Below are 24,735 nucleotides of genomic sequence, written 5' to 3' on the forward strand. Positions count from 1 at the left end.
CCCAGCTTTAGGCCCTTATTCCCAGGAGCAGCCCTTGTTAGTCTGAAGCATCCTAGAGCATTTTCCAAGTGACAGCTATTAAATCAAAAACCACTGTCTTGAACATCTAACCCAGCTTGCATCTTTTCTTCAATTTGGTTCCATGGTCTTTAAATGGGAGAAGGAAGAGGGAAGCCTCTCTCAAGCCCTCAAAACCAGCTGATGAAGCCTTTAGTCACTTGCATTAGAGTGAAAAACTGTAAAGTGATTTTAACATGAAATGGATATTTTTCTCTATAAAAAATATTTTACATCGAATTTAAAAGCCCTGTTCTGATTCTTCCTTCAAGTCACTTTCAAAACATAAGTAAGACTAACATGACATAAGTACACACCAGATTGGAACTCAGAAGCACTGTATAGTTATTACACTTGATTCACAAGTAACTATGATTTTTCTTAACACTTTTCTCCTCTTGCATGCCACAGACCAAATAAAGAGACCAGTCCTTGAGCCTTGAGGCACAAGACCCCAGCACTGATCTCGTGGTGCAAGTGCATCCTAATGCACCTCATGTTCTGCATTCTTTACTATGGAGCTAATTCCACAAAGATTAATTCTTACCAGATGGGGAGAAAGGAATAATGATCTGATCATTAGGGGAAAGGAGTTTATGAAGAGAGAAAGCTCCTGTAGTCTCAGACTACTTGGTCTAGGAGAAGAGGGAAACACCACTACCAGCCACCACCTTCTAAGACAAGAACCTCAAACCAAATCCAGTGTACAGATGCTGGTAACAGATTTTCCATAGAGAAGGACTGTTAGTCTTTAATTTCTCCTCCCACCCCAATTTTCACACACACTCTTGATTAGATCTAAACTCATTGCACAGTCCAAAGAGCTGACTATCAGCTATCTGAAATGCATGGCAATGAATAAAAGCAACAATGTGAATGTCTGGATGGGGAAGCAGCAGTGTGTTGGGATTTTTAATATTAACATACACACCCCCAAAAAAAGTCCAAACCAAACACCAATCAGAATGAAAATAATCACACCAAACCACACACGCACAAAAAAAAAAAAAAAAAAAAAATCAAGAAGGTGTTAAAACTGGGAGAGACTCAAAAGACTGGAAGGAGAAAGTGTTCTCAGAACTAGACGGGACACACACACACACACACACACACACACGACAGCATTCAATCCCTCAATCGCCTTCCTGGAGCAGCATATCAATATAGTACCATACTGACACAATCAAATACAATACCTGTAAAAGAGCATGCGGAGCAATCTCTACTACAACAGCATTCTCTGGAATATGTTTCAGACCTTCATGGAACAGCACTGGATTCACTAGGTTGTTCACATGATACTCTGCAGAGGAATTCTTAGCAAGATCACTCTGCCACTGAGATTCTGGGATAGACGTACTGATCCATCGTGCAGAACGAGGTTTAGGGTGTGGAATGACCTACAGACAGACAAGAAAGAGGGACAGGAGGAAGAGTTACATGTCACAGATAACAACAAGACAGGCAAAAGCAAGCAGCCCCTCCTTTTTACAGGCCCTTTTTCTCAGCTTGATTGCTCAGGACATCCTTCTGCTTGAGGCCATAGGACTTCAAACCTTAGGTGTCACAGCAGGTATACATGCTCTTCAAAAGATTTCCTTCTCCTCCAAAAGAAAGGAACCCCCTTAAGCTCTACATCACCTATACTCAAATCCAGGTGCCTGAGCATAAGCCATGTGAGCCATAGTTAAGCAATATTACCTTTTTCAGGGCACTGAGCAGCACTGGTGCAATAGATGCCATGTAATAGGAATGAAATGCGACTCCAGCACTGCGCACCTCCTTTGCAAACACACCATCCTTTTTCAGTTTGGCTACAAACGCATTCACAGAGTCCTAAGAAGAGAAATAAGTGAATTAAAAATAAAAGCTCGCAATGTATTTGGGATCTGTATGAATCACCATACTCTCCCCATGCCCTTCATCACTTGCCACTTAAGGGGAGCCATATCTGGGATAAGGTTATTGCCCTTCCGAGTCTTATAATTTATCACTTATTATGGCCATGGCTATAAGACCATTCCACATAAAAGATCTTTTATTACTAGCTTACTGAGGCACTAATATCACTTCCTCTCAGAACATTTGAGTGTTTTAAGTTTATGCAAAGCATCACGTCCCCTCCCACCACTTTAATCCAGCTCCCCTTTGCAAGCAGCAAGCTTTAACTCAGCTTCACACGTTCTTCAAACCAGAACTTCACAGGTTCCAGTCACATCTCTGGTATGCACAGTATCAGTTCCATGCTCACCAGAGGCCCCGAAACAGTGACAGTATCTTCAGAGTTGTGACAGGCTGGTACCACATTTGGAGGACAGCACTGCTTACACTCCTCCCATGTCAGACCTGCAGAAGGAAGACCTCAGGACAATACAAGTGTTTCTACCAGGGAGCCTCATAAATGTAGGCAATCTTAACCACACAATCACTGCACTTAATTCAGCATTTTGCAAATCTGGGAAGGATTCTTAAGAGAAAGACAGACATCACCCTTTTTTGCAGAAGTGATTCTGCAAAAGCTAAGGATATTTATCTCAGGGCTTTAACATAACATTTATCACTGTGATATTGAGCACAAAACCAGAGGACTGAATCTTTGTATTATGCCATTAAGGGATGGGGTGGGGGGGAACCCACACACTTCCAAAGCTACAGAATTGGTTGTTTTGTCTCATCTTGCCCTTAGCAACCCGAGCTAGAACAGGAGAGAGAATATATGAGCTTGACTCGCAGAAACTGAGAGCCACAAAATATCTATAGAAACCAACAACGCTAGTGGCTTAAACTAGCTCAACACATGCAATATCTGGTCATATATTACACGGTTACAAGACACCAGAAGAACTTGAACTCAACATCAGATTATGAAAAACATATATGCAGCACTCCCAGGTAAATTCTGTGATAAGTGCAATGTATTTAATATCAAGGAAAAGAAAGCTAAATTGGTAGGTAGTCCTTTGTGGCTATAGTTAAAATTAAGGAGTCTATGATTATAGCAAGGGACCTAGTCATCAAACATACTGCATTAGACCTGCAACAGCTTCTCTTTAGTGTTTCAGTTTTTAATTGACCACTGCATCCAATAATAAGAAACAGAAGAGCAATAATACTACAAATAATAATTACATTTTTAAACATTAAGTCACCATGAAGCCACACCATGCAGCCAAAATGCTGGGTCCAAAGCTAAGCATTTCACCCAATACCAAACAAAACTATAGGACTCTCAGAAGCACTAAGCAAAGCTTGTTCAGGAGAAAGCTTCTTCGAGTGCTGTTAGGCCAAAGTAAGTTCTATTGGCATTAAGTTTCACTAGCCAGTTGCCCACTACATAATAGCAGCTTACTGATTTCACCTCTCATTACTCTTGCAGACAAATCAGAAATATTTTTTTTAAATTCAAATATATATGTGTGTATATATACACACACTATAGATATATCTTTATATATATTAAAAAAAAAAAGGAATAAAGAGACAAAAACCCTGGTGCCCCAGATTTTCACCTGTCTTTTCAAGCAGATTATTTATCAAGCCTCTGTCATTGGTCACCTGTCAATAAATCCCTGCATTTCCACTTAGTTTTGGTTGGATTACCAAAATTCTGCTGTATTCCAGGTCAGAGATTACTACCATTAAATCAACTTCAATATTTAATATCCTGTTCTATATCAGGAGAAAAAGAAGAGACAACAGTAACCAAAGTTTTACAGATATGATTGTCGCCACCAACACATTTCAGAGCCCAATTTTATCCCAATGCCATACAGGAAGGTTCATCGGATCTCTGTTGTATCACTCTTTTGGTAATGGTATACTTACCAACAGCAGCCATTCCTCCTGGGGGCAATTTGGCTTCTTTAACGCATCGTCCCCGCCAATAAGCGGCAAGAATGGCTTCTTCATGACTTAAGGAGTTATCTGCATAGCCACAAGCTAGTTCTCCCACAGAGTGGCCCAAAATCCCATCAGGCTGCAGACCTGCAGCCTTCAGCATATCAATCTGAGCAATCTGCAAGGAAAAGTAGGGATTAGTGATTCCATGCCAGAGTACGCAGGTGTCAGGCCTCAGAGGCCCACAGTAGTAGTGAGTACACTACAAAATGGCTTTTTGGCCTCACATTCTTCTTGGCCTCACATTCTTCTTGGCCTCACTGCTTCCCCCCCTTCCCTGACAACTGCAGGTCCAGCCTCTGTTTCAAAACAATCCCAAGAATCGTTATGTGACTCCAGTATTGTTTGGGCCTCTCCACTATGTACCTTTCCACTAAGAAAGTATTTCCAATAACAGGAGGTTGCCAAGAGCACGTCTGTACAAAGTAAGATGCAAGACCAACTTTCCAAATCTCTTTAAAAGCTCTGCCTCTAGTTTGTTAAGAAACAATGAATCCCACATTGTCACCCAGCATTAACAGAGACTTAATTTAGCATCATATAGTTCGTTTTTAGAAAAAATTTTAGAAGGCATTCTAAGGAACCCTGTTCCTTGGCACAAACATTTGCATAAAACTTCAGACATTCCTTAGTCTCTTAAAAGGAGAAACTGCCCCACATATGCACACAGACACACAGGCAAATCAGTTTAGATCAATATTCGTCCAAGTGTCTTGCAAGTGGCAGAGCCCAGACTATCGAGGGTACAACACACTCCCTCCTATCAGAGATATTTCTAACAGCTGCCATTTGCTGACTACACAAAATGATCTTCCATTAATCTGTATGAAGGGTTACTGGCCAAATAGACACACTAGCAGAGCATGCTTATGTGGATTGAGTCCATGACCCCCTCTACCAGTCATTTGAGTCTTACCTGAATAGCAGCTAGTCCAACAAATGCATGGACAGTGTCATCAAAAGTGTTCTCATCTGCTTGCAGAAGCAAGTCTGAGACCTTTAGGCCTGTGTTCTTCAAAGCCTCATCCGAGCGCAATATAGACTGGCGAAACAAATCCAACTTCATGAGACTCAGGCCCATACCTTTCCACTGTGTTCCCATGCCTGCAGGATAGGCAAGGAGAAAGCGAGCTTTAGTAACACTCCATAAAAGTAGACATCACACACTTGCTCTGACAGTGAAAAAATTCTATCTAAGAGCAGAATGTACATTTCTAACATCCTCTAAATTAGGCACTGCTTTTTATTTTCCTGGACTTTGCTATCAACAGAAGATAGCAAAGTTGGAAGGATTAGATAAAACACATGAAACACAAGTCTCCTGACATACCACATGGCTGCAAGGTATTTTCTCATGCTAGAGTGGAAAATGACATTAGAGCACAGAATCCAGTTGCTCAAGCCTCAGATCTACAGAGGAACGCAAAAGCCTCGACCCACTGCTGCATACCTACCTGAGCAGATGTACCATAATGGTCTACCAGATGCTTGAACTTGCTGAACCTCTTTTATGTCACTCTCAGTGCCAACTAGCGTGTAGCCCCTGTAGGGCATGGAGGATACAGGAACTGTAGAGATATCACTGAGCAGGCTTACAAGTGGGCTGCAGCCTCCATGTTTTCTGCTCTCTTGAATTAGTATTTCCACAGCTTCCTGGGTTCTGCCACAAATTTGAACCAGTCTTGGCATGCTACAAGTCTCCAGAGGCTGGCATTTCTTCTCATTTGGCCTCAGAATGACATGAGCATTAGCACCTCCAAAGCCAAAAGAGTTGATACTGACAAGGCCACCTTTCACTGGTGTTGGTTTACAAACTACCTCCAAAGAGCCATCTTGTAAGGCAGGAATATCTGGATTTGGGGTATTGAAATGCAGATTTGGAGCCCACAGCCCATGTTCCAGAGAGAGAATGACCTGGAAGAAAAAAAAAAAAAAAAAAAAAAAAAAAAAAAAAAAAAAAGAGTGTTCTGTGCTCCATGTTTTCCTGTAACAAGCATTCTTTGTTGTTATTGTTTTACTATAAGTGACCATGTAAGCATTCACTAAAGCAGCTCTCTATGTTTGGATAAAGGGACACTTCAGAGAATAGCATTCTTGATGTTACTGAGGTAGTACCTACTTCACCTAGGCAAATTTTAAGCCCATGCAGGAAATCAGCAGTGAATGTGAGGGGAGTAGTTTTAAGTTTAGCTTCCAGACCCTTTCTAACTGGAAAGCCATGCCGTCTTGCTGGAAAAGCAGCCTGGCTACTAAGAATATTACATCTTCTTTCTCCTCTGTCAGATCCTGTCCCTTCATCATACTCTGCTTCATCTCTCTCCAGTCACACACAGCCAACACATGGTCTTCCCTATCACAATGAATGCTTCCATTTCTGCCATTACTGCAAATGAGCCAAGCTGAAGCACTGATGAAGGAGTTCGCTTGCTGCTTTGCACCCATTTTTTGTCTTCTTGATCCAAAAAAGAAGGAACATCAACTGCTCAGAACTGGCAGAGTCAAAGAGAAGTACAGAAACAGCGTAAGAGTTAGAATAGCTGTGCCAAAAAAAAACAAGAGTTCCCTTCTCTCAGCAGCGTCTCTACAAAGAGCCCATAGCACCAAGCCCATATTCCTCTGTGGCACAAGTCCAGCAAATCACAGACTACAAGGTCAGTTGCAAGTACTCAGTGCTCTGTATGTTTGGTGGTTCCTTCATCACCCCCAAATGGTCAGAGAAACAGTTATTGGTTTGGGAGGAACTGTTCTTCCAAGTTGACTATCAGACATGGCAGCTTACCCGGTAGGACAACCAGCATAAATGCACGATTTCAACTCCAGTCAGCATGTTTAAAGTTGCAGTGACCTAAGTATTTTCATGCACATTGTCCTACACCTACAATACTATGAACTTGCCGTTGCTTTACACAGCATACATATTTGTTCTTTTTTGTCTGCCATGGCTTCTAGACAAGTTTGAGAGTACAGTACAGTGAGTGTACACCAGACCCACCAAGAAGCTTTGTCTTTGCTGTACAGCAAGTAATTAGACAGGCTGAGTTCTTTGAAGGTACAGGTGAGTTTTCCTTCCCTTAGCAGAATTTAACTAAAGTGGCCTTGGCAAGCCCTAGTTTCTTTCGTACCTATCCACATAATTAATAGATTCTCTTCAAGTCTAAAATCAGACACTTTCAAGATTTATTTTCCTAACTGACATCTCACATAAGACCATTTTATGGAATTCCAAAAGAAAACATTTATGGAAACTGCAGACTTGCTGAGACAGTTACTGTCTAAAAGACAGTGGCCTTGGTGTAGTTTCTGGCTTGGTCTCAAGGACACCCCATCAGCCACTCTGATCAACTTCCAAATCTTAAAATACAAAGTGCTGCCCAGCTTTCAAAGAATCAAGAACAGAGACAAAGCTTCCAATACCCTTCCAAAGCTTCAGGTGCTTTCAAGATGCCAACTCTGGAAACAAGACCTAACACAACTTAATAAAAGTATAGCAAAAAAAATATATTCTAGCAGGCACGATGGGTAAATTCCCATGCAAAGTGAAGTGAGAAAACTGATGAAAAAAAAAGAAAAGGAGTGAGAAAACATGGTGTCAGAAGTCTCCAAAAAGAAATTGCGGCCCTTGCCTTTGCAGTTCTGCATCCTCTAAGAAACACAGGCAGGGGAAACAATACCTTAAAGTTATGATCCTGTCCTGACAGGTAACAGCAGAACTGCACTAAACAAATTGTTTATAGTTTACCACACAGTATGGATGGAGACAGTTATTTTACAACTCAATTATCATTCCTTCTATGAAGGTGTCAGTCTGAGGGACAGAGGTGCTAAAAAAAAAAAAAAAAAGTAAAATTTCCTCTACAGACAGACACTGCTGTCTCTGTGATTTATTTGCAGATGAGGCTATACACTGCAAGTTACATGCATTCAGGTCACAATAACCACTTTAGAGAGCCCAAAATTCTAGCAGTGACAGCGTACGTGACTTCACTTTGTGTGGCTCTAAGGCTGTCAGTAATAGGCTTACAACCAAGTGTGAACATTAGCTAGCTCTCTGTTAAGCAGTTTAGCAGCCAGAGCCAGTAGATGACTGCCTGCCTACCGCAGTAGTTTGTAGGCTGGTTGCTAAGGCAACCAGTTATTCAAGCCCATAGCCTCATCTGGAAGAGCTCACCTGGCTTCCTGCCAACACAAGAGAAGAGGAAGACATGATACATCCCTGACAAACAGCCAGAAGGATCAGCTACTCTTTTGGCACTGAAAGCCCACACTGGCTCTTATCATTGGTCATTGCCAACTACTCCAAACATTTAAATCCCTCTACTTGTACACCCTCCTAACCCAAATGACTTACAGCAGAGTTCTGATGGAATGTCCAGTTTAAGGATAATCCACAGAGTGATCCCAAAGCCTTTATTCTGAGCAGTTATGTTCCTGTATAATTCAGTAGGAAGGGGAAACTAAAGTGTGTGTGCATGCACGCACACACTTGTCTGTGCACACAGCGCAGGGCCACCTGGGCATTTGTGGCCAGCTTGCAGAATAGCCACCTGAGCTTTTAAAAATATTTGCAGGTGAAGCAAGAAGCAGATTATTAATGATAAACACCTGAGTTGTTCACATTACCAGTGAACATCTTATCTGGATCAGTGCATATTTTCCTTAAAACAAACATTAAAAACCCCCACACTGTTGTGTTCCTCTCCTCCCCCAATTTTCCTTCTGAAGCCACCTCTTACCTTGGCTAATGCAGCAAGCCCAGAGGCAGGCTCTGGATGACCCATGTTTGACTTGGTTGATCCAATCAACAGTGGCGCTCTCTTACACTGACAGAAGAGATTTACAATGCCATTTACTTCCTGTGGATCTCCAACCTAGTAGGAAGAGAATCAGAATGGCTATTAGTTAGCACTTCCAAAACACACCACAAAAGGGAAGCCTGAAAGATTAAGAAGTTTGACAAAATCCAGAAGTGGTGAAGCGGTACATATTCTATTAACTCATAGAAGGGAGAAATATAGTTCACTTTGGAAAAACAAAGAATAATTTGATAGAAAAGTGTGGCACGTGATGCAAGGAAAGATGATAATGGACAAGAAAACACTCTAAACCAAAAGGGGCCATGCTGACCTTGGTGCCTGTCCCATGAGCTTCAACATACTCCACTTCCTCAGGTTTGATACCACATTCTCTGTACAAAGATCTGACCAACTGCTGCTGCATCTCTCCAGATGGGAACGTCACACCTAGAACCAAAATTGTCATCAATTCCTCTCTCATATCCGATGCTTCATGTTCTGATTTTAGCACCCTTTCAACTGCTTGGGGCTACCAGGTCCAAAAAAAAAACCAACCAAAACAAACACCCAAACCAAACACACACACCACAAAGAAAGTTTTCAGGATTTAAACCAGTGTTCTACGCACCACACGCAATAAGCCTCTCAGGCTCTTTGGAAGAGCAGAGGAACCAGAAACAGACCTAAAGCAATGAGTTAAGACTAGTGTTGGAAGATACTGGTTAATAGAACACTAGGAGTTGTCTACATCAAGCAGATTATGTGAAGTTTGGTGTCTCCATAACTGGAGAGAGGGAGAAATAGCACAGCAGTAGGGAAAGACCCCTATAGTCTTAACACCACCCACATTTCTACCATCACTGCAGAAGTTATCGTAGAGATGTCCTGAGGAAGGCTACACTAGCAACAGGACATTCCTGTTGCTTTGTACAGTAGAAACCAACACTTGTCTCCTTTAACTTCTTTACAAAATAAGATCCTGAACTTTGCATTACCAAAACAGAAAAAGAACAAACAAACAATAAAACACCTTCATAGACTGAAACAAGAACCCCATAACAGCCCATTTTTGATGACAAAGACTCTAAACTGAACGGTTCTGTAGGTATCTCGCTTTTCAGAGGCTCAAGGCCTACCTTGCTCCTTAAAGCCATCAGTGTTACTTCCAGCATTTACTATTGTGGCATAGATCCGCTTAGCCATAGATCTCTTGGTCAAAAGAACGACAACAGCAGCTTCAGAGCGGCAATATCCGTTTCCTGAGAGCAGAGAGAGAAGAACGAGTCACTAATTCTGCTCTGCTTTGAATAAAGTTGCAAAACACCATGCAATAAGGTCATCTCATTCCTGAGCTACCACTTAAAACAGACAACTTTGAGAGTATGACATATCCATTTCTTTAAAAAAAGAAAAATTAACATCCTAGAGAGGCTTGCTGCTCATCACAAATGATGACAGAAAGTTTCCAAGAGACATCTATTTCCTCTCTGCAGTGGCTGAGGAATGAACCATAGTTTCTTCCCCACAGTTAGTTTTCCAGGTTCAATGAAGCATGTAACACAGGTCAGGTCCAGCATATGTCCCAGACAGTGCACCTAGGAACAACTGAGGCCAGCTCTTTGCTGTATTACAAGAGTATCTGGTCACAGACTCCACAATAAGTTCCTCTCATACAACATGACAACCTTTTGTACTGATGCCTTACCTGAAGCATCAAAAGCCTTGCAGGCACCGTCAGAACTGAGCAAACCCAGTTTCATGAACTGCACAGAAGTATTGGGTTTCAGCAAAAGGTTGACCCCTCCTACGAGGGCTGCGCTGCACTGTCCATGACGAATTGCCTTATAAGCATTTTCCAGAGCGACGAGACTAGAGGAGCAGGCTGTGTCAATAGCTATGCTTGGTCCTTATGGAACAGAAAGGAAAAACAAAAAAAGCTGGGTTTATACTGTTTATTTCCTAGAGTGGCTCTCCAAAGACTACAGGATGGGATCACAAGAGAAACATTAAAAAAAAGTTAAATAAGAGCTGCTTCAGAACATAACAGGTAATCCTGATACAATGGGAGACAAGAATCACCATCTCCGCCTACTTATCAGGTAACAAGGGAAGAGAAAGGTGGAAAAAGTTGCAATAGTTTGGCTTTAAGGGTATTTTTTAAAATTCCACTTCCAAAGAGAGACTGTAGCTTCACCAGCAGGTCTCACCTTTTTCCCCATTCTCACCAATAAAAATCATCGTCCTTCCCTTGCCATTATCTCTGTTGCTCTTCAGAGCAATTCCTATCCCTCCACTCTTATCTTCAATGCCACACACAGTTCAAGTCATGTCTATGCCTTCAATTACATGGTTTTGGTGGCTCTCCCACTACTTCCACTTTACTAAAAAAGAGCTAACTGTTGCAGTCAGCTTGCCTCTGGGCTAGCTGACTTCTACATAGTTTGATCACAAATAGCAGCCTAAAGGCAGGAAGGCCTTTTTGAAGGCCTCCTGACATGATCATCTTTCAGATGAATGCCAGCTATGCCCAGCAGTCAGCAACTGAGTTATAAAGCCTTACAACAAATCTTACCACACAGTTACAATACATTTTCTGCTTCTTAGATGCCTCCTTACAATAGCTGCATGCTACTTTCTCATGCCAAAAGGGGTCTATGTCATCATATCCATCCCACTCCCCTACGGAAGCTGTGATACAATCATGCTGAAATTGCAGTGGCTGATGAATGACAGGTTTGGGGGCACTTACCTGTTAAGTCATAAAAGTAGGAAAGCCTGTTGGCAAGCATAGCACGCTGGCAGCCAGTCATACTGTATCCCAAAAGCTCTTCTGGATCTTGGCTAAGGGCTTCACCAGCTTCTGACCCACTGGCACCAACCCATACACCTGTGTCTGTGCCACGGAGCGTGACCGGATTAATACCTATAAGGATATTGGAAGGTAAATTACAGGAGACAAACTTTGGACATATCAGGTACACTGGCACCAGTTCATGAAATACTACCTACTCTCCCTTTCTGGCAGGACTGCGGCATTGTTCCCTTACTTATAGTTACCTTTTATCTGTTTCAGTTGCAGACCTTACAAGTCTTACTGCGAAGTCCACCAGAACTTTGGTATTGGCTTTTGGCCAGAACATACTGTGCCCAGAGACAGCTTTTCAGCTTAGCTGGGCATCACTAGACTCTTATGTAAAAAAGTGTATGGACGACAAAAGACAAGTGCTGATCAGATAAGCTAACAGCTGACTTCCAGTGCAGAGAAAAGGAGCAGACCAAAGGGGCAAAAAATCACAGCACTTAGATGTTCATGTGGTCACATGACATTCCATCTCTAGCCACAAACAAAGCCCAGATCTGGAGTACAAGACAAAGGAAAATTCTTAAGCACAAAAGCCAACAATTGGAACAAGAAACAACTCTGCCCTGAAAAACTGCATAGCAAGCTCAACTTGCAGCAATCTCTGCTGTTTCTTCTCTGTGCTTCAGGAGTACTGGAGACAAGTAGAATATTCAAACCTTCAGACTGAGGCTGAGCAGCAGAGGAGTAATTGTTAATTTTAGTAAGTCAGTACTAGTGAGGTAGTTACAACTCGCCCCCCTTCCCCCCCCATGTGCTTCTTGTATTCAGACATGAAGCTGATTAATATGAAGAATAAACTTTCTGGCTCTGTTGGGTAACTAAAAAGCTTAAGACACTGGCAGCAATGGAAGAAAGAGGCTTCTACTTCTGAAAGCACACTGCCTGGGCAAACCTTCTATAGAAGCAGATCAAATGCCACAAATTTTCCATGAACCCAGCCAATAGACAGGAATCAGGCCATCTCCCACCCGTTTAGACCATGGATGAGAATTCTAATCAAGTCATCTTCTTTTTGCACTACAAATATGCCTTTAACAAAAGGAATATTAGGGTAGAGCAAAACATACAAAAACTCTAGAACCCTTGACTGCTCAAGTGTTCCTGTCGTACTGGTTGTACCATATGAAGCAGATAGAGATTTGCTGGCAATCACTGTTGAGTTCCAGAGAAAATATCTTTGTTCTAACACCCATATTAGTCCTTTGGTCTCCCCTCTACTGTGATGGCTTTCTCTTGTTAGAGGTCTCATCACACAGGTGCATGTCTGCACCTGCTGCACAGAGACGATACAGCACATTTCTCCCTCTTCAGTCATCCAGGTGCTTACCTCCATCCAAAATAGCTTCATAAGAAACTTCCAACAGCAAGCGAAGCTGAGGATCCATCGTATGAGCTTGTTTGGGGTGAACCCCAAAAAAGGATGCATCAAATTTGCTTAGGTCCTTGAGCTTACCATTTCTCTTGGGTAGTCCATAAATTCCTGAGAAGAAAAATTCGACAGAGTCGCAGCATACATTGTTTTAAAGCCGCTACCAGCTGAGACAGAGTACAGAATGACCACAGCTGATTCTCGATTTCACATGAAACATCACTTCCCTGTTGCAGTACCCAGAGCAATGCATTAATAACTACCTACCTGTTTCTGAATCTCATTTGGAAATGAGAATGCTGCATTAACAAAAACAATTGTCATTTTAAAGACTCTCCTGGATATGGCAGCAAAAGATATCTGTCTAGTTTAAGCATTTTCATTTTGGCAAGTTGTACCAAGCTCATAAACAGAGTCCAGATCAGTGGTTCCTATCAGTTACCAGGTACAAGGAAAACAAAAGCTACTTTTCACTTCTGCAAATCACTAGCTTGAATTGGACAGACATGTGCCAAACACTTCAGAAAGACAAATCAGACAGAACAGAACATTGTAAAACGCCATAAATCACAGGACTGGAGTCCCTGTGCTACTTCTGAACCCAGAAAAACGACAGAGCTGTCTTACTGCCACAGCTGTCAAGAGCAGGGACAGGATTCATGTTGCCTAGCTGCTCTGTCAGAGTGTTCTTTTATTTGGAAGTAAACTCCATATTTATAAGCTACTACTGCATGGGACATGACATTATAAAATGGATTGCATGAGACCATCATAGAAGTGTTCTGTTCCTGAATGTCTTGATATATCAGAAGTGAATTCAGAAGCTCTGGCAGTGTTTTGTGTCTGATAAATCCTTTCCTTTCACAGGATAATACCTCTAGAACTCAGGACTCCAAAAGGGAAGACAATAAACACCCACCTGGTTTCCACCTCCGATCATCCTCTGTGACCATATCAACTCCATTAAGCAGGTTCTCCCAAAACTCTTGCAAGTTCTCCGATTCTGGCAGTCTTCCTGCTATGCCTGCAATCACCACGTCCTCCATCTCAACGTCTCCCTGTTGCTGAGATCTAGAAAACAGTAAGACTAGTAAGATTTCACACAGAGAAGGAGAGTATATGTGTCTCGTGTCTTCCTGACATGTTGTGACAAACAAGCATATTTGCAGGAGAAACACCCACACAGGAACAGCCCATGGAGTCTCTTACTACAAAAAGACATCCCAACTAGTCAAATGGACAGTAAGATCCACGGGGATAATGAGAATGAGAAAACTGATCCTGGAGTGTCAGGCTCGGAGAACCACCAGTTTCTACATGACAACTAGAAAATGAACAGGGCCTCTGTGAAGTCAGCAGAGAAGAAAGATTAACATGCTGGAGCAGAGGTGGGTGGGGAAATTATGAAATACATACAGTAAAATACATAATTACAAGGCAAACCTAACAGGTAGCAAAACAAGTTCTACAATCATTACAAAGTTAAATGCTAACTTAAGAATCAATAATGAGAAAGTTTGTTGGAGGGAAAAAAAAAAAAAAAAAAAAAAAAACCACACAAAACAAACAAGGCCAAACAAACCAAAACACACACACACCGCCCCCCCAAAAGACAACCCAAATCCACTAGCCTGAGACACACACAGAGGAGAAAACCTACACAAAAGCACAAAGATTACAATACAACTTAGCATCACTTTAAATTTCCAAAATATGAAGCAAGTTTGACACAAAGTGTTTCCCAACTGAACCCTGCACTGCCACACATTAAGAGGGCTGGGAATGGGGAACTGACTACATGTGATAGAGAGCAGGGCTTTGAAATAAGAGTTGGCAGAACAGATTTGGATTCCAGATGGGATGAAAAACCCTAGCCGTTGCCCCAAGAAATTTGCATTCTAAGACCCCAATCTCAAACAACACAAGAGAGCATCATGATGCATAACGCAGCACGGCAGGTCATCTATACAGATCACGACACCAAATGACAGCTCATATATTACAGTTAAGACACATTTAATTTATTTTCAATTACACTAAAAATACATTAACAACTATGCAGAGAGAAGGCAAGTTAACCTGATGTTTCAGTTAAGTTCAAATTATATTTTGTAAACCCTAAGTAGGCAAGTTAAAGGAGGGGGGGAACCCACATATATATGGGTTATTTTTAATATATGTATAAAAACCAATAAAAGTGTGGTTGCATGAACAAAAGAGGTAGTAAGCATTTACAGTACGTCCTTAAATAATCCTTCTTGTAAAGAGAAGCAAAATATTCTTTAGAGCTAATGCGTGGGATTTTAACAAGCAAAAACCACACAGAAAACCAGGTGCTTAAATAGCTAAAAGTCTACCTTAATAACTTTGAATGAAAGACTTTGTTGTGGAACACCTAAAATTTTACTTCCATCACAGATGATGCTCCATAGTGCCACGCAGGCACTTTGCTTAAGCACTGCTGGTGCTTGATCATCTATCTCCTCCACAAAACAGCACTAACACGTACTCTTTGAGGAGCATTTCATATCTGTTTTTCCAACCCAAGACATTCCATTTAGGCACGGTTTTGCAGCCTCTTTCAGGAGTTCCTGATGCTTTTGACTGAGCAAGAAATACGCACCGCTTCCATCCCCCCACGGCTCAGGCACAATGCCTTGCTGTAGCTGGAAGAAGCTGCAGCACACAGGGAAAGCAAAGCCCTCTGTTAGCTGAGGTGTAGCCCAGCCAGCACACAACCCCCCAGAGGTTGCCTGATTTCTTTTACCCTTCTTCTTTCCTTCAGATCTGTGGAGTAACTGTGGAATTATGCAACACTGAAGCACAAGAGATGATTACCTCATCAGAAACAGAATTGCTCCCAAAAGGACATCTTGGATTTCTGTCTTATGCTAAACACCCAGACAACAGAAGGTCCATCCCACTCTGGTTGTTCATTTAAAAATGGAAACACTGAGGGCCTAACACGTAAGGCCCTTACTGAGAAACCTATTCCCCAAAACTGAAGTTGGTAGTAATGGGCCCAGTCCACTCTCCTCTAAAGAGGAGACTCTCTGCTTTTCCACTCACAGAAATCTAGCAAGTCAGCTATATTATTGCCGTCACCACTGTACCTGGGAAACCTGACCAAGGGCCGCAACTCTCTGTGCTTGCAGCAGTTCAGCGCCAGGGGCAGAGCAATAACGGATCTCGGGCACAAAGCTCACAATCTAATCATAAGGCAAGAGACCCGCAAGATGATAATGTGATTATGATTCGATTTTATGGCTCAGCTTTTTGGGTGATGATCTGTAGGGAGAGAAATATAATTTGTATTTCAGGGGACTGAAGATTTCTGGGATTGTTCCTTCCCATCCCACATCTCTCCCTGAAGTACCAGAAAAACTCCATCCAGGTACAGCCAATCTTGACAAAATGTTGTTCTGAGACAGTGAAGTAATGGAATTTATCAGCAAAGCAATTTTTGCCAACATGTTATGAATGTAGTTGAGCAAGACTGTGTCAAAGGCAGAGAAAAAGATGCTGTAGTAATCAAAATGTAGACGAACAAGAGCCAAAAAGTTAACTTTAGCTGGGTGAATGGGTAAGAAGAGCCACGAGTTAAGGATTTTTTATACATGAAGAACTAGAAAGATTTAGACTTGACACAGAGAACTCCAAATGCCTACATCTAAGATAACATACAAATTATAGATTTAGCAGTAGACAGTAGAAGTGACTTGCAGTGGAAAACTAGGGTGGGGAGAGGAAAAGTCGTGAATATTAATTAATCTCTGATTAAACAGTGATTAAAGTAGATGTTACAGCTACCAACAACATCTTTGGTCTTCCTTGACAGATAAGCAGGTAGTCCATTTTAAAGTTTGACTTCACCCCCAAATGGTATATTGTTACTAGAGACTTTTTTTCTGTAGAGCACTTTCAGACTGTACATGGTACACTGACAGTTCTTGAAGTATAGGATGTAGCATAGATCAATAAAGAAAATTATTTCTACAGCTGTTTAAAGGGAGATTGGACTACAGGAAATATGCAGAAGAGATTGTTCCTACTATATTTGATGACCAAGGTGAACGAAAGCAACACATCAGAAAAAGGAGACAAAGAAGATAAAGGGGGACAATCAGGATTCTCCAATTTCCTACAACTGTATTTTGTTGGACCCAACCAGACGTCTAACATCCTTTTTCCTCTGTCTACCCCATGGTTTTGCTTGGATTGAATTACATGAATTCTTCCTAGACAGATACATTTTTAACTGTGGGAAGTAGGGGGAGAAGCAAACACACACACACCCCCCACCAAACATGTCAGTCTGATAAGACACCTCAGTTAAGCATAAACTACCACCTCACTGGATTTACACAATATTTTTTGGCAATGATATTGCAATGCTGACTCATTCAGTTTGGGACTGGTAATAACTAACAATCCCTTCTGGTATTATTGACTAGTAACAACTTTCATCACTTTATACCTGCGCTCTGGTTATCTACCTCCCACATTAGACACTTGACAAGGTTGGTTTGTTTATTGATGCCAGTTCCTTTCTCCAATCATGCTATACCTTCTTAACCTTGTTCTCTATGTACTGGATATCTACTGGTATCATGCTAGCTTAACGCTATTCTCAAACTTACTCTTAAGTTGAAATACTGTTCTCTGTTGCACTTAAAATTTGTCTTTGAGTACCTCACTAATCAAGCACCAACAATGAATCAAGAAAAAAAAGTATTAATCATCATTTTGCAACATCCCTGGCAGCTGTACAACTTTAACAATAATTTTATCTACAATTTCCCTACAAAAAAATACCTCTGTGCCCATTAAGCTTATAAGCTTTTAGAGGGAAAAAGACAAAGAAAGACCAGAAAAAAAGGAAAAAAAAATTACCTTTTTTTTTTTTTTTTCTCTGACTCATACCTGACTTCCCAACCACCAAAGAATACTTTTCTTAATCTGCTGTATCTATGTCCACCTAAGCTTCAGCAAGGAAAGGAGGAAGAAACTGTTTGCAAAGAAACAAGAAATAAAATCCCATCTTGTTTTGCCTAATGCAGGGTTCTCTTTCCTAGGCAGGAGCCCATCGCTTATATTTATTTTAGTGTTATTTTGATGGCTGTCATCATGGTGGGACAGAGTCCTCAATGCCAACTCTGCTACTGTTTCTAGGCAGATGAAATCTTTTTTGGAACTCCTATTATTTTAAAGTTAAACACCCATGACTCCTCCATAGCTTCCTTCAGCACAGATACTGACAAAAGGATTGCTTTCTTAGTTTTTCAGTACAACTACATCATAATCCAGGTTTCCTAATCTCCGATTATAATTTCTAAAATTTGTAATTAAAACTGTCATTACATAGGAACTTCACTTGTAAATAGCTATAATGCCCACCTCAAAAAAAAAAAAAAACTTTACAAAAACAGAGGCAAACACAGGCTGCTTTTCATTTTATTAAAGCATTTGGCTACCATCAGCCTGCATGCTATAACTTCCATTTAACAAAGAGCTTTTAACTGTCTCTTTCAGTTTCAAGGCTGGATTTGTCCCATTGACCTGAAGACAAATGAAACATGGTAGTGTCTTTTCGTATTGAAAGTGTGCTACTTAACAGGAAACACAATCTGTTTCAGAGCTGTTATTTGAGAAAAGTAGGTTAGATTTTGCTCATGGAATCAACACAGCCCTGTTGATTCCCAAATGGTCGGAAGTGATTTGTACAAAAATTTAAGTCCCCAGTATCACTATACAATGTCTGTAAAATATCTGTTCATAACTGCCTTCCACCTAAAGAGCTCATCCTCTGATTTCATCTGCTAAATGCAGCCTTTCACAATGTACTATTATTTCCAGATTGTTTCAAGACGCATAGAGGATGCGAGAAAAGGTGAACCCTTTGCTCATGTGGCTTAAGGCTTTTCCTCCCTTTTGCTTTGTAAGGCCAGACATGCTCCAAACCCCCCAACACTGCTCTCAGTAAGGGGAACGCAAGTTAACATACACAACTTTAACACTGCCCGCTTCAATTCATGCATCCGGATAAAGCTCTTAGCTAGGAAAATACGCAATCAGTATCTCGGAGGGCCTTATGCCAGGAAAGGAGTATGGAATAAAAACCAAACAGGAACAAAAACAGCAGAAGAGAGATGATCATCGTGTTCCTGATGGAATCATATCATCCAAACCAGGCCGGTGCACGATCAATGGGTTATTTCATGCGAGCAGCGGATTCATACCGAGGCAGAAAAGAGAAGTTTAGCAGTGTACGCGGCACCTTCGGCGAGACGGTTTCCCGGTACCTATAGACCGGTCACCTTTCGCAAGAGCGATAGCTGGACCTCCTCCCGGACAAGCGCCCTCCGCCCGCCCCCCCGCTGCCTTCACGCCCACGGCGCCGCCAGGCAGCGCGGCCCCCCCAGCCCCGCCGCCCGCCCCGGCTGCGGCGCCGCGGGGCCGCCGAGGCCGCCCAGCCCCGCGGCGGGCGCTGCTCGCTCCGCACCGGGCACGGCCCCCCGCCGAGCCTCGCCGCCGCTGCCGGGGAGCGGCACGCCGGGGCTCGGGGGAACGGCGGGAAGGCTCCTGCCGCCGGCCGCGCCAGGGCTGCGGGCGACGGCGCCCCCGGCCGCGTCCCCCGAGCCCGCCCGGCCCGGCGGCGAGGGGTCGCGGCGGCGGGGTCCCCGCCCGTCGCCAAGATGGCCGAGCGCCGACACCACAATGCAGCCGCTCAGCCTCCCTCCGCGCCACCTCGCCGGGCGGGCGGAGCGGGAAGCTGCGGCTCAGTGACCAGACGCCGAGCTGGCGGGGACCCTCCTCGGCGCTGCCGCGCCGGGCCGCAGGAGAGCAGCCCCCCGGCACCTGGGCGCGGCGGCGACGGCGCGGAACCTTCTGGTCGTGCGGGACGGGCCGGCGGACCCGCCGCCATCCGCCCAGCGAGGTGCGGGCGCGGCCCCGCACGGCGGAGGGAGCAAGATGGAGCCTCTCCGGCGCACCCACCGGACGCAGCGGCCCGCGGAAGCCGCCGCTCTCCCGGCCCCGCCGCGTCCGCTGTCGCGCCGGTACCTGCACAGGGGCAGAAGGCTTCGTGCCGGGAAGACTCTGGCGTCAGCTCAGCGCCGGAGCGGGCTGCTGCGGGCGGGCGCTGCGGGTGGACGCGGGCGCTGCGGGGGCCAGTGCCAGACTGCGCACGGCCGATGCTCCGCGCTCTCCTCACTGTCTCCCTCTAGCTCCCACCGCTATTTAAGCAGCCACCACCTCCGGCGGCCACGCCACATGGGCTGACAGTTTACTCCTCGCCGCAGTCCAATGAGAGACGGGGCAGGGCCAACCCCAGCCGGCCCCGGGGTGATGCCAACCCCTGCCCGCCGGAGCCGCTCAAAGGGAGGAGGGGTCCTGGCCAGGCCGGGGTGGGCCCAGGCGGGCCCCCGCGCCCTCGGCACCGGGCCAATGTCCGACGGCCCGCCCCGCACTGGAGTCTGTGGAAGGCCGGGCGCTGCGGAGGGCGCCTGGCTTCGGGCCCGCGGGCGCGGGCCTCTTCGTGTCCCTCTCCTACCCCCCCCGTGCGGATGTGCACACTGGCGGGCCACTGCCGCGCCGCACCGCGCCGGCACCGTGGCTCGGCGGGAGGCCGGGCGGGCGCCGCGCCAGGCCAGGCCGGGTCGGGCTGCGGGGCGCCGGCGGCGCACAAAGGGAAGGGTCGCTGGGCCGGGGGCGCAATCCCGAGCCGGCACCCAATCCGGAGGCGGGAGCGTGTGGGCGGGGGCGCGGCCCCGCCAATGGCGCGGCCCGTGGGGTGTTGCTAGGCGATAAGGCGATGTGGTGACGGCGGAGGGGGCGGCCGGGGCCGCCGGCGCTGCGAGCAGCGCACCGCCGCTCTGTGCGGCGGCGGTCGTTCACCCCGGCGGAGCGCGGTCCCGGGGTTACCACAGGGCAGCGGGCACGCCGGCCGGGGATGCGCTGCCCCGTGCCCGGGCCCGCCGCGACTGGCGGCAGCGGAGCGCGTCCGGTGGGCGGGGGCGGGCGGGCCGCCGCGCTCCCGCGGGCACCAGGGACTCGCTCGGCGCCGCGCCCCTGGTACGCCCACCTCTCCGACCGGCGGTGAAGGGGAGGCCCTTTATCCAGTTTATAACTTCGACTCCTTAATTTAAAGCAAAACAGTAAACAAATTCTAATTTTGTTCTGCATCCCCCGCGGCTCCCACGCGAGCCCAGGCACACCGCCTTCCCCCGAGCGGCGGGACCGGGGCCGGGGTCGGGGGGACCGGGGGGCCGGGAGGGCCGGAGGGGCCGGGTCCGCGCCACAGCACGGCCGCTGCGCCACAGAGGTCGGCCAGCACCTGGTCTGGGCACAGCTCTCGCCTTTAGCCATATCTTCCTCAATACTATAATGGGGCTTTAACCCTTTGATAAGACCCACAATTAACAAAGTATGCATAATACCAATAAATAACATGGACATGTTGCTTGGCTCCTGTGTGGGGAAGTTGTGCTAAGTGTCTACTAAGTACAGGGGGGAAATTCTCACAATCAGCAATTTGTTCTGTTGTACCTCTTCAGCACTCTGTGATCAGCTGGAATGCTCTTTTTTATAGTGTCTCCTTTCTTTGTACAACTCCCCACAGTGCTGACTTGTCACTGCTCTTTTTCATCTGTTTTTTAAGAATCAATGCCCGACTTGTTAAGTATTTTGGTCAGAGGAGAAATACGTGAGAATTTCCCCCCTGTACTTAGTAGACACTTAGCACAACTTCCCCACACAGGAGCCAAGCAACATGTCCATGTTATTTATTGGTATTATGCATACTTTGTTAATTGTCAGCATACTTATACATTATGTTCTTATAGTTACTCTGAAACAAGTGTACAATGATTGAACTACTTTTTTTCTATCACAACTAAAACAAATTAAACAATCAATCCCTTACCTACAGTTGCCTTAAGGAAACTTGTTTCTCAGGGAATCTGAATAAATTAAAGTTGCATTTCTGGCAAGAGGTCTGCATGACCAGGCATGCCAGGTGACATACTGGGGGGGAACCAAACACCAGAAACAATTAAACCCAAAATCCCTCAAACAAGCACACAAAACCCCTAAAAACCTGCAAAGAAATGTACAGAAAGGCATTTTCTGAGATCTGCAGCCCATGAGTTTATATTCACAATGTAAGGAATAGAGAATAATGTTTTCCAGGCACAGATGCAGTGTTACAAAGATTACGGAACAAACTTTTTCTAAGGACACACTGCTTTTAACACCTGCAGATGCACAGCATCTCATCACACTGAAATACTGTGCATCTCCACAGTTCGATATTAAACATGGAATTGGAAATAAGTAAAAAATATTTATCAGAATAATCTACAGCTATTAAAAACTTTGGAATTTACACGTTGTGTTCTAGAAATAACCAGTGAGAACTGTAACTGATGTGATCTGGGCCAAAATTCCTGTACTTGTTAGAAACCACTATGATTTGAGCTACAGAAAGAGCTCATTCAGGGCCTGGTTCAAGGGAATGCATCATGTTGTTCTGGCTCATGAACAATGTTAAATGTTGAATCCAATGACAGGATTTTCAAGTAATTAGATGTTTTAGAAAGAAGCTCACAAGTTCTCTCAGGCCTCATATTGGCTTGGTAACATCTCAGTGAAATTTATTGCAGATTTAGCATCTGATTATAATATCATAGCACCTTTGCACTAAAGCAAAACATTTTCAGCAGGGAGTAGAAAAATAATTATTCAAATTCTCAAAATGATTACTACCACATTGTCAGATGCCAAAGAGAGCAGCTGTTTGCAAAGAGTATCCGGAAAGCATTTCTAAAAAAAAGTGCTGCAGAAAAAGAAGCGCTCATGGGTAAGTAGCTCTCTTCCTTCATTAATCCTGTTTAGATTTCATATGTTTTTAGCAGCAATTGAGAAGTGTTATTCACTTCAGTGACACCACTCACAGAATCACAGCATCGCTTAGGTTGGAAGGGATCTCTTGCGATCACCTAGTCCAATTCCTCTAATCAAGGAGGGTCAGCTGGAACAGGTTGCCTAGGACCATGTCCACTTGGGCTTTGAGTATCTCCACAGATGGAGACTCCATCACCTCTCTGGGCAATCTGTTCCAGCGCTTCACCATCCTCACAGTAAAAAAAAAGTTTTTCTTGCATTTTTCATGTGTGTTTTCTTTACTTATGGTGAAGTTCATCATTGTAATATCCCAAGACAGCTCAGCATTACTGGAAATATTACAAAAAATACACTGATTACTTGTTTCAGTGTCCTGGAGTGTTCGTAACTATACAGATATCCCTCATTACATCACAACTCATTCAAGTTTTCTTTTAGTTTAATCTGTGGTAAGACTTATTTCTTCCAATGCTTCTGTATGATTCTAAGTGTTGCTTATGAACATGTTTTTCACTGCTTTAAACTCTATGCAATCTCTTGTTAAAGAACAATATAATTACTGGTGTGACAATAGAAGTTTCATTTTATACTCTTTCATGCTGCATGAACAAGTGGAAAGAGCTACAGAAGATGAGAAACAATACAGATTCAGGTGTAATCTTTTCAAACCCCTTTCAACTAGAAAGATAGCTGCACCAGATTAACGGTTGCATTGTTAATTATAAGACAACAAGTAGGTTGAGGCATCCCACTTCTCAGCTTAAATCACATCTACAGTTTCTCAACAAAATATTTGCTAAGGACCTCCAAGCCCTGCCTAAAGGCACAAGGCTTTACATATGTATTAATTGGGCATTTCTAAATCTATGATGCAAACAATATTTAACATATATAATCAAAATAAATCAGTATTAACAGTGAAGACTAATCTCATAATATACACATACTAACCCTTTATTTTAGGGTTCACAGTACAGACCAGGGTATTTTTTCTCTCCTCTGGCTGCAGACATCCCACCTTCACATACAAAAAATGAAAGCTGGTATTTACATCCAATTTATACATTTCAAAGTAAGTTAATAGCACGTGTGGACCTGGAACTTGCTGCCAACAAAGAAATCAGTCTTTAATATTATAGTTGCGGATTTTTGCCATGTTAGAAGAGATTTTTGGTTTTATGGGATGAGCACAAGACAAATTCCTGGATTTTAACTTCTGCTGAACTTTCAGCCTGGTTCCTCTGACTGTCAAATCTGCAGCTGGCATTTCACGCTTATCCTTGGCTTTGGTATTTTGCTGAGATTCTTCAGATTGCTCAGTTAAACATATAAATTCAAACTCCACTGCTCAAAAAAAGAAATAAAACTACTTTGTAGTTATGTTTGCATTTAATTATGAAAGTGGATAGTTGAAGAGAACAGGTTTACTCTTTTTCTCTAAATATACTGCTGCCATAGCGCCACATTGTCAAAGTCTTATACTGAGTGAGTATCAGAACCATTTCAGTACACAGGAGGCACAGAACCATCCATGAAGGCTTTCTACACTGATGGTAAAATACATCAGCATCTCCTGCTCAATCCTCACTTCATCTGCCTTTGTTAATTCTCCATTAGCATCAGACTGCTTAGGATAGGAAAAAGGAAGACAGCTGGAAGGTTGGTGTAAGTGTTCAAGTCAAGCACTACCTATCTGTCCAGCTGTTTTTAAACATCACATTTTACAAGTTTACCCTTCTCTCCATTGTGAGAGAACATCTGCATCAATCAAGGCAATACCAAGACACGGGACAACACAGCACAAGGTTAAGACCCACCTGTTCCTGTATTGTGAAACAGTGATGAAGTTTTGG

General features: G+C 43.9%; 2 protein-coding genes across 2 annotated transcripts in view; both read right to left on the bottom strand.

Moving 5' to 3' along the window:
• FASN (fatty acid synthase) overlaps window positions 1–14,025 on the bottom strand; it is a gene marked incomplete at its 5' end in the record, with an annotated part of 38,609 nt that extends 24,584 nt beyond the window's left edge. The window contains 13 exons of the mRNA XM_082492431.1: window positions 1,254–1,457; window positions 1,759–1,893; window positions 2,309–2,403; window positions 3,883–4,072; window positions 4,871–5,058; window positions 5,409–5,868; window positions 8,688–8,822; window positions 9,079–9,194; window positions 9,884–10,006; window positions 10,453–10,653; window positions 11,497–11,670; window positions 12,938–13,090; window positions 13,899–14,025. Coding sequence (XP_082348557.1) covers window positions 1,254–1,457; window positions 1,759–1,893; window positions 2,309–2,403; window positions 3,883–4,072; window positions 4,871–5,058; window positions 5,409–5,868; window positions 8,688–8,822; window positions 9,079–9,194; window positions 9,884–10,006; window positions 10,453–10,653; window positions 11,497–11,670; window positions 12,938–13,090; window positions 13,899–14,025 — 2,301 coding nt within the window. The remainder of the gene's footprint in view (window positions 1–1,253; window positions 1,458–1,758; window positions 1,894–2,308; window positions 2,404–3,882; window positions 4,073–4,870; window positions 5,059–5,408; window positions 5,869–8,687; window positions 8,823–9,078; window positions 9,195–9,883; window positions 10,007–10,452; window positions 10,654–11,496; window positions 11,671–12,937; window positions 13,091–13,898) is intronic.
• A 9,977-nt stretch (window positions 14,026–24,002) lies between these two features.
• CCDC57 (coiled-coil domain containing 57) overlaps window positions 24,003–24,735 on the bottom strand; it is a gene marked incomplete at both ends in the record, with an annotated part of 49,734 nt that continues 49,001 nt past the window's right edge. The window contains one exon of the mRNA XM_082492325.1: window positions 24,003–24,226. Within this exon, the coding sequence (XP_082348451.1) occupies window positions 24,003–24,226 (224 nt within the window). The remainder of the gene's footprint in view (window positions 24,227–24,735) is intronic.

The sequence above is a fragment of the Vanellus vanellus genome, assembly GCF_965231255.1.
Source record: "Vanellus vanellus genome assembly, chromosome: 17".
Lineage (NCBI taxonomy): Eukaryota > Metazoa > Chordata > Aves > Charadriiformes > Charadriidae > Vanellus > Vanellus vanellus.